The sequence below is a fragment of the Ruditapes philippinarum genome, unplaced genomic scaffold, assembly GCF_026571515.1.
Source record: "Ruditapes philippinarum isolate M1 unplaced genomic scaffold, ASM2657151v2 ctg15846_1_1_1_1, whole genome shotgun sequence".
Classification (NCBI taxonomy): Eukaryota; Metazoa; Mollusca; class Bivalvia; order Venerida; family Veneridae; genus Ruditapes; species Ruditapes philippinarum.
The window spans coordinates 5,295-20,395 of NW_026857568.1; the positions used below are offsets into that span (position 1 = coordinate 5,295).

Genomic DNA, 15,101 nt, shown 5'->3' on the forward strand with positions numbered 1-15,101 from the left:
CGAAAAATTGTGACTTTTATTGCGATGGATCACAGCTAAGCAATTTCGGGTCTCAAGAACTATAACGTTTTCTTCTTACCTACGATTAACGACTCGGTCAGTCAGTTTACAGTGACCACAAATGGCATCACTCTTGAGGGTCAGATGTTCAATATTAAGGAGAAAATCACTTTAATTCCACATATATAACATATGAAATAAAAAATTAGATGTAAGCATACAAGAATGTATAATAATATACACAAGGAATGTAAGTGGAAGAAGAGTCATACAGGGTAATCATTTGATAGAATGATAAATATTGGAAACCTTAAAGAAAGTCGAAATTTGAAAATGTTGTGGACTCGGTTCTGATTGAGCCTGACCATGAACATAAAGATTATAAAACCGGCTATCTACTACGTATGTGCTTAGATTTTAAAACGAACAAATCAGAATAATTTGATGTCCATTTATGAGAGAAGTGTAGAAGAAATATGATACAAACGATCATGTCTTAAAGGCACATTAAGCTTCAGAAATGATAAAAAAATCATTCTGGAGAAATGGGGCAAATATGTGTTTTATAATGTTTGGTAAATTGGTTGAAAACATGTTAATGCTTATCATCTGAAGAAAAAAGCGCTTAAGATGAAATTACTTATGATATAATTAGTAAAATGAAAGCAATATGCTTACAATAACTGCACTTATTGCCAAAAACACAGATGAATAAACTGATGGGTTAGCTTTATGGTCAATGGGTAACTTTTTGAAACTGTAACACACACAAAAACACACAGGCGCGCGCGTGCGCGCACATGCACGAACGCACACACAAAAATAAAAAAATAGCATTTAAAAAAATAAAAATAGTTGTATTTTAAGACTTTAAGAGCCTTAAGTCGTTTTAATACTTGACACTTTTATAATTTATGAAAATAATTATAAATTGGATTGGTTTTCATTTTTTTATTTATTACAAAAAAAAAACATTCTTTGTAAAACACCACAACAATATATCTGTTAGTTTAATATGAGCAGATGATTTGTATCTAGCTAGTCTTTTATGATATGAGTGATAATATGATATACAAATTTCTCGATGTCTTTCAGGATATTGCATTAATCATTTGAAAGAATTTCACTTAAATGGTCAATTCAAATATTACAAACATTCTACACTTGAGAACAAATTGTCTTTCTATTGTCAAAGGGTAGAATAAAAAATTAAACTCCTGATGTAGGTTTGTCAATTTAATTGTAATATATACGAAGAAAAAGCCTAAAAACATAAATACATGATTATAATACAAGTTAAATCTTGCATATTAGACAGGATTATCTACCGTTTACACCGGCGCTAGAATATAAGAATCCTACACCGGCTCCGGTACAGACCGGAATATCTAGCTCGAGGGTGACTGTTTACGGCGGTAACGAGGCTCTGCCGAGTTTCCGCTAAACAGTTACCCGAGAGCTAGATATTCCCGTCTGTACCGACAGCCGGTGTTTGATTATATTTCTTGCATATTGCATATCAATTATTTTCAGAACAGAAATTACGAAAACTGACATTCTCATTACGCACTTTTTTCTTAAAGCAGCGTATGAACGTACAACTTCATTCATGACGGTTAAGTGACGTCATCCTAAGAACGCCAGTCATTCATAAAAGGCGTGCAGCAATGACGTCATTTAAAGCACGCGACTTTTCTTACATGGGGTTGTAAGACAGGGTTTTCTTGCACCGGTGTAAACGGTAGATAATCCTGTCTGATATGCAAGAATAAAAGAATATTACACCGGATGCCGGTACAGACCGGAATATCTAGCTCGAGGGTAACTGTTTACAGCGGTAACGAGGCTCTGTCGAGTTTCCGCTAAACAGTTACCCGAAAGCTAGATATTCCCGTCTGTACCAACAGTCGGTGTTTGATTCTTTTCTTGCATATTACATGTCAATTATTTTCGGAACAGAAGTTATGAAAACTGATATTCTCATTAGGCACTTTTTTCTTATAGTAGCGTATGAACATACAACTTCATTCATAACGGAAAAATGACGTCATCATAAAAACGCGATTCATTCATAAAAGGCGCGCGTCAATGACGTCATTTAAGCACGCGACTGGTCTTACATGGGGGGGGGGTGTAAGACATAGTTTTCTTGCATATCAGACAGGATAATCTACCGTTTACACCGGTGCTGGTTATAAAAATTTAATAAATCAGAGCAAAGACCAAAAGTCAATGCGATGTTCATAGACCGCAGCCCCCGACAAAATCCAATCACACCAGCAGAGCACACAGAATGCACCGAGAGAACTAAAGGGCGGTGAAGAGGGGAGGGACATATATTAAGTAAAAATTTAATGATAGAACGAAAAGGGGCAGATTTTGGAACCAAAGGCACAAGGGGTGTAAGAAAAAAAAAGGGGGAGGACAGGGCACAAAACGAGACAAGAGGGTCTGGAAAGAAAATACTTCCCGTTATCGACAATTTAACAAGATAGGACCACAAAACATTGAAAAAATACACTATACATACATGTGAAAAAACACAGAGGGGTACCGCTATAAATGTGTGTATATATTCACCGCTATCTCGAAGGTACCCGCTTACATTAAACGCATACAAGTGATAAGACTTGTCCCAGTTTAACGTTTCAGTACTTGATACGCTGTGTTTATCAATCTCCTACGCAGTGATCTCCCCTTATCAGTACAGAGATCTACAATCTGCCAAGGGAGGTAGTCACTGTGAGGAGTTTGTGTGTTTATATTAGAGTTTTGCAGCTTACTCTGACACGGACAGTGGACATCTGATGACGAACAGATGTTGCGGGGAATTTCTCAAAATGGTTGTACACTGAAAAGAATCAAAATTCAGAACATCGGACTTTCTATATACAAATGTATACTGGCCGGACAATCAGTTTACCAGACAAAACTGTTCCTGCCGAATAGTACTTTATTTTTTTATTCAATTAAAAAATCATACAGTTTGAATCGTACACACACATTCTATTTCAAAGTAAATAACAACAAAACAACTCTTAGGTAAATATTGTTGATACAGTTCATGCCCTTTTGTTTACTAGTTATTTCATGACCTGGTCATGCAGGGGAATTATCTGTTCTGCGCAGGCCCGAATATGGAGGCCCTTAATGGGTTATTTTATATGGGTGTACATTTTATTCTTCTCAACGTTACCTTAGGAGACAATCGTAACATATTTTAATGATAAACAGTAATGTTAAATTTACTATTTAGTCCTAACAGTATCTCATTGTTGTCTTTTACAAAGAAAAGCAAATTAAAAAAACATATTAGGAAATGAGTTACGCCCATGGGAGGAAACTCTACATGAAATGTAAATAAAAAAGATTTTATGGCTTTTGCAACATGCTACATGATGACCAAAAGGAAACTGTATGACAAAGAACAGAATTCCATTTTAATATCAAAATGTTTCATACATTTAAGGGTCATGAAGAATCATTATGTTAATTGAGTTAATAGTGTTCAATTGCACCCCTATATATTGGCCTCTTCGTAACAAGCATGGCTACCATATCTATTTTAGTGACATACTGGGTTTGTCCAGTAACTTAACCTTGCCATTCAATAGTCGTAGTTTCCTTGCTGATTATTTAAAGATAAATTTCAATTCACGACTTTAAAAAAATTAAACAAAATGTCTGGTAAATTGAGTTGTCTACACGATTTTTTCCTCTTATAATGTCCTACTTTAAAGACACATTTCTACGGTCAAATGTTTAATTTCATGTGTTTACATGTATTAAGAACCCAAATTATTTGGGTTAAATTCCCTTCTTTTTTATTATTTTAAATAAAAGTTACAGCGAAAAACATATTTTGTCCGGTTATATGTAGAATCCAAGTACAGTATTATTATTTTGAGAAAACCCCTGAAAATTATCAGTAGTCCATCGTCCGCTGTCCGCATCGGAGTAAGCTGCAAAAGTCTAATAGGAAGTATAGTTATCTAAAGTAGGACAGAAAAGAAAATGGCGACTGGAGGACGTTTAACCCATTCAAAGATTAATGCTTCCGATGAAGTTATTGACTACGCTTGTTCTCCATGTACTAAGAGAAACAAGACGAACGAAGCTGTTAGATTTTGTGTGGAATGCCAGGAGTTTCTGTGTCCTCTATGTGTGGATAACCACAACAGTTTTTCAGTTCTTACAGGACACACCTTACTAGATAAATCACAGTTTGGATCTCTGGGGGGATCAGCTGCACCGAACGCCCCTGCGTTGCCGACAGAGAGATGCAAGGTTCATTTAACGAAGTTAGTGGACATGTACTGCGCAAACCACGACGCTGTTGGCTGTTCTATATGTTTAAATATCAACCACAGGTATGTTAAAATTTAAGTTTTCATACCCCGATAATCTGTTATTAATGTGTATTTTGCAACACCGAAATGATAGGTCCACCCGTTCGTAACTATGAATTTGTAATTTATATGCTACATATGCCTTGATTCTAACTTTATTGCCCTATTTTTAACTTTAATGATTCTAAAAATATCAAAATATTTGTTTACAGTTAGAAATAAAATTTGCAGTTTCCATGAGATAACTGTGACCTAACGGTCACAGAGGTTTCACTTGACACAGATATAAACACCCATATTATCGTTCCTGTTCACATGTTTATAGCCAGAAGGATAGCTTGATGCAGTATAAATTTCAGTTATAAACCAGATTATGTTCTTTTTGTCTCTTTTCATGGAAATAATATTTAATAATCTATTGTGCAGCAATGGATTTCAGGATAAAAAATATCACCAAGGGCAGAGAAATTGATAACCCGCAACCATTTAACGGATGTGCTGATAATTTCAGTAAATATTTACAAAATAAAACGTTGCAGCGGTTTAAAATTACAGCAAAATTAACATTGCAAATACAGTCAAAACCCTCAATTAAGACCACCATCGGGACAGGACCAAAGTGGTCTAAATTGCGGGCTGGTCTTTATTGTGAATATTCTTATCATTGCTTACACACCTTTTGACCATGGTCTTTTTAGTCATTTTGTTTCAACAAACAATATGTATCTTAACCTACAAATACAATAAAATTTAACATCTGATGGGAAGGAAGAAATTTAAAATTAAATTTTATTTGGTCTGATTTCAATATTAATTATTATATGATCCATCAAATAAAAAAACAATTATTCACCTAATCAATGTGCTTAATGCAGCATTCAACCACTCTAAATGTTACTTTCTTACCTTATTTCATACAATATCCCAATGATATAAGGCGTTTTTTGACACCTTGTGAAATCAAATGTCATGCCTTATAGCATTCAAGCAGATCTAGGTAGGTGTTGACTTTAAATCAGTGGTTTTAATAGTGCGGTCAAATAAAGAACAAAACAAAGAATTGGGACTGAATCTGGTGGTCTTAAAAGTGGATAAGCGAGGTGGTCTTAATTCTGGATCATGTAACCATTGAAATAAAGTACAGAAAGAAAATTCCGTACTTTTAAAAAATGGTCTTAATAGCGGTGCGGTCTTAATTCCGTGGTGGTCTTAAGTAAGGATTCTACTGTACTTGACTTAAATGTTCTTTCGTGGGACAAGACATGTATCAATCATCTAATTCCATATAAATGTATGAGCTTGTGCTTTTTTCAAAAATTGTTGAATGATTATTTATCAAATTATTTCTTTTGTCAAACTTCTCCTGTTTGTTTGAATGTCAATATCTTAATCACAGATACTTGTATCAGATTGGTCAAAAACGTCAATTTGGTCATAAAAAACCAATGTTAAGTGGATTTTTAAAAAATATATTTCACTTTTATTTTGTTTTAGTATAAAGACTGATACTAGCACCTGTGTACTAAATCAATATGCAGGTCTTTTGTTAGCTTCAAAACGATAGAAATATCCAATTCAAGTTAGCTAAAGCATTTACAAATCAGACAATGATAAAAAATTATACTGTTATCTTTCTATAAAAAGGATAAACTAGCTAAATATTAAACGTCGGATGTAGCCATTTATATAAACAATATATTCACCGCAATGTTAAAGGTGTCCGCTTACAATATAAGTCATTATTGAAACTTGATTCGCGTGTTTCTTAACAACATTTTCTGGCGAGCTTCTGGTGAAAATATGTTGTCTGTTGTACACCTCTACTAACAATTTGTTGTTGACATATGTTCCGAAATCATTTTGTGAATTCACATCGATACTTTAAATTTGGCAATTCTAAGGAATTATACTGGCAATTGTTAAGAAATTAGGGCCAAAAGTATAATACGCATGCCAAATTTAGAATAGTTTCTTTCATTTGACCAAGGTGACGCAGACAGTAACTATCTATATTTATGAGACTGATATGACTATTTTTTCTAGTTTGTACTTTTGTGAAAATGACATTGAATTAAGTATTTTTATTTTAATGAAAAATAAGTGTTGTCATCTATTCTTTCAGGAGTTGTCAAGATGTACATTACGTACCTACATATGTCCAGGGACTGAAGCCATCTTTGCAGACGTCGAGTTTAAAAAGTCAAGTAAATGCCACTATTGTAAAGCTTGAAGGTCTCATGAAACGGTACAAGGATATAAGGGGTGAATTTGACACGAAAAGAGTTTCTTCCTTGAAAGATATCCAAGAATTCAGAAAAGAAATCAACAAAACATTAGATCGATTAGATGAAGCATCAATACAGAATATTAACAAGCAGTATAAAGATTTAGATCTGACGTGCGAAAATGAAATGGCAGATATTCAACGAATGATTGATGAATTGAAAAGAAGTAAAACGTCGCTAGAATCATCTGTGACGAATGCATCGCAGCAGTTTGTAGTTGATAAAAAATGCAAAGGCGATATTGTAGATTCGGAAAGTCTTCTAGAACGATCTATGATTCATGAGTCAAAGTTTATACAATTTAAAGGAAACACAGAACTTTTCGATTATATAAATACATTTCATTCCCTAGATCAGAATTTGCAACAAACTGCCCAGCAAATCAAGCCAAAGAAAACATTGTATGAATTAAAAAGTGCAGACACATTTGATATAAGACTACCAACAAATGTGGGACCATGTGAGATTCGATCAATGTGTATACTTGATTCTGGTGATATTCTAATAGCAGACGTTACGAACAAAGCATTAAAACTGATAGATGGTGAATCGTATAACGTGAAAGACGCGCTAAAGGTTCAAGATCAACCGTCAGGAGTATGTAAAGGTCGGCTTCATGAGGCAGTAGTGTGTTTAGACCGTACAGGAATACAATTCGTATCTACTAAAGAGAAACTTGTACTTACTCAGACATTAAGTATGAATCATATTTGTTTGGGCGTTTGTATGATTTCGTCTCGGGTATATGTCACTGACGGCCGAAATAGAAATATATTTAAGTACGACTTAAACGGCAATCTTTTGAAAACAATATCTGGTGATACAATCTTTTCATGGAATCGATTTTTAGCTGACAGTTACGATGGGAAGTCTTTATATGTCACTGACTGCAACAATGGACTGTTAAAACTTGATCTTAATGGTAATGTAATTTTGAAACAGCCAGCAAATATTTTTAAATCAGCATATGGTGTATGTACTGACGGACTTGATAATGTTTTTGTTGTTGGTAATAGATCAAATAATGTTGTTCAAATTACTTCTGATGGTGAGTGTCTTGGAGAGGTGATTACAAAAGACAGGTGTGTCACTAAGCCCACGGCAGTTTGTTTCGACAGACTGAAGTCAAAGCTTATTGTTGTAGGGCAACGCACAGGAATGCTTCACGTCTATTCTTTGGAATGAAATAACAAGTTTCTTTGCATGCAACAAGTTGAAACACTTAAAAACGCAAATGTCTTGTAGAATTCACTGACGAAGAGAAAATTATTCTAGTTTAAATTTGATTTTCAATGTGTGCTTACATTTCATACATTTTGCTTCAAGTAAGTTCAGAGGAGAAAAGTCTTATTTTTAAGTGTTTGATGTTTTTGTATCAAACTGATCAGTCACGGTATGCAATGTTGTTTTTCAAAATTATTAATTTTCTTAACAAAAATAAGTCTTTGTGTAATTTTCATATTACATTTTATGCCATTTTCCTTTATTTTACACCACCTTATTATATACATGTATTTTATAAATAAGATAAATAAATATAAATTTTGTTTACAAAGCAAATGATAGTTAGAAGCGAATATTTCTGTACCAATGCATGTTATAGTTATAAAAACTATAGGTTACACAGCAGTAAGGTAAATAAGAATCTTACTTTAACATAAATCTTTAATAAAACATTTCAAATGATGGTTATAAAACAGGCTTGACAAATTTTTCTGGTTGTACAATCATGTAATCAACTTCACGAGTCATTTGACAAACCACACACCAACAACAACACATCATCGCACAACAATCACATAATACGGATCCCTGAAATATACAAACAATATAGTTACACTTACAGTATCAATACTGAAATAGAATGTCTCACGTCTTAGGTCCCATAAATAGATTTTCACAAAGTGTTATTATACTGAAATAAATGCTTTACGCCTTAGATTCCATGAAAAGATTTCACAAAGTGTAATTATACTGAAATTAAATGTCTAATTAATCTCTTTGATCCCATAAATAGATTGTCACAAAGTAAATAAATAGTCACAAAGTACAACAGTACTGAAATAAAATGTGTAAGTCTTAGAACCAGTCAAAAATGATTTCCTAAGCCACAAGGTGGTGCAATCAATGAAAATATAGTAACAACACAATGGTCTGTACTGTGAAAGAAGCATTACGATAAATGTTTCTGCTTGCTGGTTCGATATATTTTTGAATTACCTCCCTTAAGTTAGACAAGAAATTCTTAAATATCAATAATATGATACTTCATTTAAACATTTATATAAAGCTAATGAGAGATAGATCGGTAATATAAATAAACTATATCTCTTCATTACTTCTAATTTTCATTGTCTCCCTTTATCACATTAAATTATGTACGTAACGTTAAAAGTATTGACGGTATTTGGTTACAGCTTCACACAGTAAAGAACGAGTATAGTAAGAGAATGTGAAGTGTTCAGGAATCATAATTTTGCCTTGCTTACTGTCTTCATTATTTTTTGTACTGATGTGCATTGAAACATATTGACATTTTGTGGAGATCAGAAGAGCCTTAAGCGATATTGTTGTATTCGAACAACTAGCAGAATATTAGCAACAAATGAAAATAAACACTTGTATAATTACTGAATAAACCTTGTACAAACAAGTTGATGTCTGACCCACAATAATGATGTGTAGCATTTTGCCCGCTACTTTTGCGTGCGCACTTAATTATTATGCGTGTAAAATTGTGATAAAATGTAAATTATGTGTTAATCTATACAATAAAGCATAATCCACGGTATATATTCTGTACATACTACATTATCTGTTACCCACGGTTTATATTCCGTACATACAACATTATCTATTACACATGGTACTCCGTACATACTACATTATCTGTTACCCACGGTATATATTCCGTGCATACTACATTACTGGTTACCCACGGTACTCCGTACATACTACATTATCGGTTACCCACGGTACTCCGTGCATACAACATTATCGGTTACCCACAGTTCTCCGTACATACAACATTATCTGTCACCCATGATACTCCGTACACACTACATTATCGGTTACCCACGGTATATATTCCGTACATAATACATTATCTGTTACCTACGGTACTCCGTATATACTACATTATCGGTTATCCACGGTACTCCGTACTTACTGCATTATCGGTTTCCCACGGTATATATTACGTACATACTACATTATCGGTTACCCACGGTACTCCGTACATACTACATTATCTGTTACCCACGGTACTCCGTACTTACTGCATTATCGGTTACACTCGGAACTTAGATAATGTAGTCGGTAACTGAAACTTTTGTGTGTGTATAAGTAGTAGACCACACAAAGCGTCTTTTAAGGTAGCTCGCTACTTTCCGACCGAAATTTGACAACATCTCAGATCTTGATGATTTTAGGTATGCAAACTTGCAGATATGTGAACTTTACTTCTGCAGCATTATTTTATGGAGGCAGTACACAGTTTCGGTCGTTTAGTTTCGAATTGGCCAGGGTGGAATTTACAAATAAGAGACAGTTTTGAAATTTTTAAAAAAGTTACTATATTTCAAGTTTCAATGACTAGTATTGTGTTTCAGTTATTTAGTAAAATTGAATTTAGTGGCGTTAACCCTTGCTTTTTTTAAAGGGTATGCAGAAGACTTAAAATAGTGAAAAAAGTAGGTGCATGACTCCCCGTTTGGATGTTAATTTCAGATTGTGCATTGTTTAATAAGGAAGAATCACTATAGCTTGTGATTTAATCTTTTGACGTTAATATCTTGTTGTATTTTGCGAATGGAGGTAATCCGCTCTTTTTGTCGTTGATTTTCGCGACCAAAACAATGAAAAACACAGGGCTATGTGCCAGAAAACTAGAAGGTGGACATGTATTTTTAATTGTTTGCTGTGAGATACATATGTATATGTTAAATATGAAATGCATTTATTTCAGGTGTGTGATTACAGCCTTGTGTGTGAGGTTTTGATTGTGGCGCAGTCAGTTGTTTGCCGAGAAGCCTTGAAAACTGTGTATTGCCCCCTATAAATAAACAGCGTTACTATGACGTCACTCTATCGGTGGCGGCGAAATTGCGTCTTTTTATCAGTAAACCGGTCTGTTTTTATCAATTTTCACCCGGTTTTAATTTTATAATGTTCAGTAAATGTATGTCTTTGTAATGATGTCTTTCTGTAATATTTGCTTAATAGTCTGCGATTCTACGTTATTTTCCCCTACGTTCTAACGTCCAAATCTGATGCAAATATCGCTTTATGATTGTTAAGATTTTGAATAATTTTTAAATAAATATATTTCTATATTTCCATAAGAGCAAATGGTGTATGCACGAAATATTTTCTAAACACTTTTCAAAATTTTGTAAAATTTTATCAAAGGAAATTTTATTCTGCAATAAAAATTTCATTCTATAAAACAAATGTTCAGAATGACTATGATTAGGGAAAACAGCAAATTTTACCTTTTTAAAACAAAAAAGAATTCTGTAGATAACAAGGTTTTTTTAACATATTAAAATTACTGCCCCAAACAAAAGTGATTATATAAACATGAGTGCCCGGGCGGCCCAAAACCCCCGCCCCGGGGTTGAGGGGCAGACATAAACAATGGCCCCGTCCCAATTTTCTTACATATAAGGATGTGTTTGAAGTTATTTTTAACTTTTTATCTGAAATACTGAATGATTATGTTTTTTTTTCACACAAAAAAGAAACATAGTGAAATAAGTTGATAAAACGTGTTTACCTTTATACCTCCAACAGTTCTTATCTTTGTTCGGTATGAAGCACAAGTACCGGGTAACCATGCCGACAAACAGGAATATGGCTCTCCTAATCGTTCACCTAACGTCCACAAGACAATAGGCAGGCATGTGCATGTGTACCAACCTGTAATGAAAGACAAATAGACATGGCTGATTCCAGGGTATTTTAACATACAACACGACGGAAGAGTTTGACGACGAACAAAAGAAAATCAATAGCTTTTTAATCAATTTCTCATTTAAGATGAGATGTAATAGACGATTTTTTCAATGAAATCAATTCAGGATGAAATGATAATCCGCTGTATCATATGACTATTAAAGTCTGTGATAAAAAAGAGAAAATAAGAATCCATAAAATATGTCCGAAACGGGAAAATTGAAAATATTGCAGGTCGGTTTGATTAAGCTTGTTCATGAACGGAACTATATCGTCCACGCCCCTTAAGACTTAAATAAAGATACTAAAATATGAGTACAAGATCCCAAGCAAAAAGAAGGGCACGGGACACGTACAATAGAAGGCATCGAAAAAAGGGGAAATGGGGAAAAAGGGGGGGAATTTGGTTTGTTTTAATAAAAAAATACTTATTATAAGGAATAGGGTACTGTTCAACTGATTAGAACTGTTCAACTTGCCTTGTCAGTTTCGTTTCATGAAATTCGTCAGCATACAACTTTAAATCCATTTATCTCAAATTTCCGGCAATAATACTATGTTAAATATTGAGAAAAAAACAAGAGAAATACTGTAAAGTATGTAACATTTAATCACAAATGAGATGTTGGATTACTGTTTTGTCGCGCAGAAAAAAGCTTCACAGGCACAGATCCACTGGAGGGGGTTGTGCATGTTTGTGTCAGGGGGGGGGGGCACTTCTCAAGACGCGCCTTTCCCATTTTTTTCCCATCTTAAACAGGACATGAATTGCCAAATATCAGCAGAAACTGGCTTCCAATATCACTTAATCGTTCATTGGATATTGGATTCCTGTTGAGCTTCCTGTTTGTTACAAATAAGTATAGACTAGCGTGTTACGCCCTTAAACCCAGTTTGCATTTCAATGGTGTATGCAGCAAAAATTTCCCAGTGTTATGCCCTTTTCGTTTTGTGGTTTTTAACTCTTTTGTTTAAGAAAAATTTTGGGGTTAAATTTGACCCTACCCCAAAAAACATCATAAAATTCCGAAATAAAAAAACCCGTTTTTTTTAAAAATTTCCCCTAAACCTTTAATTTTTTATGTTTTTTTTCTTTTTTTTGATACCTTTTACCTTTTTTATCGAGTCAATGCACTTTTTGGGAAACGGGGAAAAAAAAATAAAGACGTTTTTAAAAAAAGGCCCATCGAAAAGGTTATTATATTTTAATGGAATTATATAGAGACATACATTTTCCCAAGGGAAACATATCTTCTAAACCCAAAATTATAAAATTTATGGGGTTAAATGAAAAAGCCCTGATTTGTAAAAACTTTCGCACCCCAGTTTTCCCGGGAATAAATAAAAATTTGAACATTAGAAAGATCAGTTAGATTCATATTAAATTACACGCGATTATAACACACGCAGTTCTCGTGTTTATGTCTTGCTATTGTTTGTAAAATACACACATAAAAATGAAGCGTAAATGATAGCTTTAAAACTACATATCGCTTCGGTAGAAGATTACAATGAAGGATCTAAATATAAAATAAAATTTAATAGACTGTCATTGTTGCAATTTGTACGAGATAACACTTTTAAAACGAATAAGCGTAACATATAAATATCGTGCAAATTACGGACTAGCAAAAATGAATTTCCTACAAGCATCATTATTCTGTGGATTCCTTGCATATGTTATATATTATTTACAATCTGAAAAGAAGACGGTCATCGGGACAGAAAAAAATAACGATACGTATGATTATGTTATAGTAGGTGCCGGAAGTGCTGGAGCAGTATTAGCAACCCGGTTGTCTGAGAATCCGGATGTTACAGTTTTGTTACTCGAAGCAGGCGGTGACGGAAGTGACAATGCTGAGATGTTTGATACTCCGCTGATGACTCCACTTTTAACGCGGTCGTCCTCTGACTGGCAGTATGAGAGTACACCACATGAACCAGGTCTTTACATAAATATGAACCGAGAAAAACATACATATATATCAGGTAAAGTACTTGGCGGAAGCAGTATGTTCAATTACATGCAGTATGCTCGAGGTAGTCGCCACGATTATGATGAATGGGCCGATAGCGGCTGTCGTGGGTGGAGTTATAATGACGTGCTCCCTTACTTTCTCAAGTCTGAAGATTATTTGGTACAGGAAGGCAAACCAAGTAAATATCATAATAAGGGGGGACCGCTAGGTGTTAGTAAAGAAACCGGTTTTCCTGAATTAACGAAAAGATTTATTGAAGCTGGTAAAGAATTAGGATTTAAAGAGGTGGACTATAACGGTGAAGATCAGATAGGCTTTGGAGTGAGTCAAGTTAACACCAGGAAAGGTATTCGAGCAAGCACTTTAAATGAATTCCTCCGACCCGCAATGAGTCGTAACAACTTGCACATTTCTACGAATTCTCATGTTACAAAAGTTAATTTTCTAGAGAAAATGGCTACTGGAGTAAGTTACATCCGTAATGGTGTAAAACATACAGTTAATTCAAAGAAAGAGTTAATTTTATCGGCTGGATCATTCCGCACACCACAGTTGCTAATGCTTTCCGGTATTGGTCCTAAAGGCCATTTAGACAGTTTTAAAATACCTCTTGTGAAAGATCTACCTGTCGGTGAAAATTTGCAGAACCATCTCATGCTATTTCATCCGTCGGATATAAATATAACACATGAAGGGATAACAAATTCGAAACTTCAAGATCCGCAAACTTATCTACAATATCTATTGTTTAACTCTGGATACCTTGCATCAACTGCGTTTGTTGGCGAGGCTTTTGTGAAATTAGAATTGAAATTAGAATTGCAGAAAGTAAAATATCCTGATATTCAATTAAATTTTGGAGTTTTACAACCATGTTTGGAAGATTTCGTTATAAACTCAACTCTACTTGAAAGTGTTTATAGACGCACATCTGTCCCAGGCATTGTAATTCTTATCACAAGCCTGCATCCTAAAAGTCGCGGGAAAATTTTGTTGCAAAGTACTGATCCTTTTGACTATCCAATTATTGATCCACATTACATGGAAAAAAGAGATGATCTTAAGGTATATATTGAAGCTATGAAATTTGTCGAACGGGTTTTTGACACAAAACCTTTAAAAGAGATAGGTGCTGACTCTAAACGGTTTAAGGATGCCAAGTTCTGTTCAATGTTTGTGTATAAATCAGATGAATTTTATGAATGTTTGATCAAACATTTGATACAAATGCATAACCACCAGAGCTGTACTTGCAAAATGGGTGCCGAAAATGATAAAACTGCTGTTGTGGACCCATTTCTAAAGGTAAAAGGCGTTGATCGACTAAGAGTAGTTGATGCGTCAGTGATACCAAATCTTACTTCCGGTAACACGAACGCGCCCGTGATCATGATAGCAGAAAAAGCCGCTGATATGATCCTTGGAATCGATTCTGTTAAAGACATTAGAAAACGGATAAACCAAATTTAGACACAAATATTTACTTGTATATTGTAGAAGACTTAACGTCGTCAATGTAAAAATATGTA

At 34.3% G+C, this 15,101-nt stretch overlaps 2 protein-coding genes across 2 annotated transcripts; both read left to right on the plus strand.

Annotated features, from left to right (window-relative positions):
* Window positions 1–3,979: 3,979 nt before the first annotated feature.
* Window positions 3,980–9,427, plus strand: LOC132750176 (uncharacterized). The gene is made up of 2 exons (XM_060740118.1): window positions 3,980–4,370; window positions 6,472–9,427. The coding sequence occupies exons 1-2, from the start codon at window positions 4,015–4,017 to the stop codon at window positions 7,817–7,819; spliced, it is 1,704 nt and encodes a 567-aa protein (XP_060596101.1). The 5' UTR covers window positions 3,980–4,014; the 3' UTR covers window positions 7,820–9,427.
* Window positions 9,428–12,986: 3,559 nt separating this feature from the next.
* Window positions 12,987–15,101, plus strand: LOC132750174 (glucose dehydrogenase [FAD, quinone]-like). Its single transcript, XM_060740116.1, has one exon. The coding sequence runs from the start codon at window positions 13,225–13,227 to the stop codon at window positions 15,040–15,042; it is 1,818 nt and encodes a 605-aa protein (XP_060596099.1). The 5' UTR covers window positions 12,987–13,224; the 3' UTR covers window positions 15,043–15,101.

Coding starts and splice junctions, on each gene's coding strand:
- LOC132750176 (XM_060740118.1), top strand. CDS start 4,015: ATGGCGACTGGAGGACGTTTAACCCATTCAAAGATTAATGCTTCCGAT. Junction 4,371..6,471: donor TGTTTAAATATCAACCACAG/GTATGTTAAAAT, acceptor CTATTCTTTCAG/GAGTTGTCAAGATGTACATT.
- LOC132750174 (XM_060740116.1), top strand. CDS start 13,225: ATGAATTTCCTACAAGCATCATTATTCTGTGGATTCCTTGCATATGTT.